This window comes from Carlito syrichta, unplaced genomic scaffold, assembly GCF_000164805.1.
Source record: "Carlito syrichta isolate Samal-C Ts95f unplaced genomic scaffold, Tarsius_syrichta-2.0.1 Scaffold308205, whole genome shotgun sequence".
Lineage (NCBI taxonomy): Eukaryota > Metazoa > Chordata > Mammalia > Primates > Tarsiidae > Carlito > Carlito syrichta.
The window spans coordinates 9278-10099 of NW_007252301.1; the positions used below are offsets into that span (position 1 = coordinate 9278).

Sequence of the window (822 nt, forward strand, 5' to 3'; positions counted from 1 at the left end):
CGCCGGAGCCCAGCAGGGCGAGGCTGCGGTGGTCGGGAGCGGCCACTGCACTCCAGTCTGAGCAACAGAGTGAGACTCCAACTCAAAAAAAAAAAGAGAAAAAGAAAAAGCACCTTGATAGATGTATTACATTAAGCAGAGAGGACTTGGAAGGGAACTGAAATCTAAACATGTAAGAAGAACACACAGTTTTTAGTAAGTAAATTCTGGTTTTTGGGTCCCCAGTCATGCACTATAAATGAAGAGTTTGGGTGAGAGTTGTGTCTACCAAAGCTGTTATTCCTGAAATAAAGCCTCCTCCACGGCCAGGCACACTGGGCAGAGCAAGCTGGGGAGACCCTAGCTCCAGGCTCCGGCCTGCCCTCGCTGGTCACCTTCCCCCCGGGGTCCCTTCCCACTGGGTGACTCCATGAGCTGAACACTCAGGGCTGGGCCTGTCTGCCACACGGGTCCGCAGGGCGGCACCCTTTTGGGCAGGGGCTTCCTGAGGACCGCCCCTGCCGCCGCCTGGCGCTACTCCCGCCATCGCGTGGCAGGCCCATCCTCGCGTCCCTGCACCGCCCAGCTCACCGGGCACTGCCGGGCTCGTCCTCAGAGCCAGGCTCCTCGTCCGAGGTGAGCGGGGAGTAGTGTGCCCCGTTGGGCTGGCTCAGGGGCCGCTCCTTCTTGAGCACGGGGGGCTGGTCGTGGTCCTGGTAGGGCGCGGGGGAGCTCTTCAGCGAGGTCTCGGGGGATGAGATGGCCGTGATCTCCAGAGGCTGGTTGATGTTGCTGACCTGGGTCGGGACAAAAGACACGTGTCACACTGTAAGCACAAGTTCC

General features: G+C 59.6%; 1 protein-coding gene across 1 annotated transcript in view; it reads right to left on the reverse strand.

The window, feature by feature from the left end:
• The window catches only part of DOT1L (DOT1 like histone lysine methyltransferase), a 44430-nt gene that overhangs the window by 6353 nt on the left and 37255 nt on the right, over positions 1-822 (reverse strand). Inside the window, exon 24 of the mRNA XM_021716158.1 lies at positions 571-776. Coding sequence (XP_021571833.1) covers positions 571-776 — 206 coding nt within the window. The remainder of the gene's footprint in view (positions 1-570; positions 777-822) is intronic.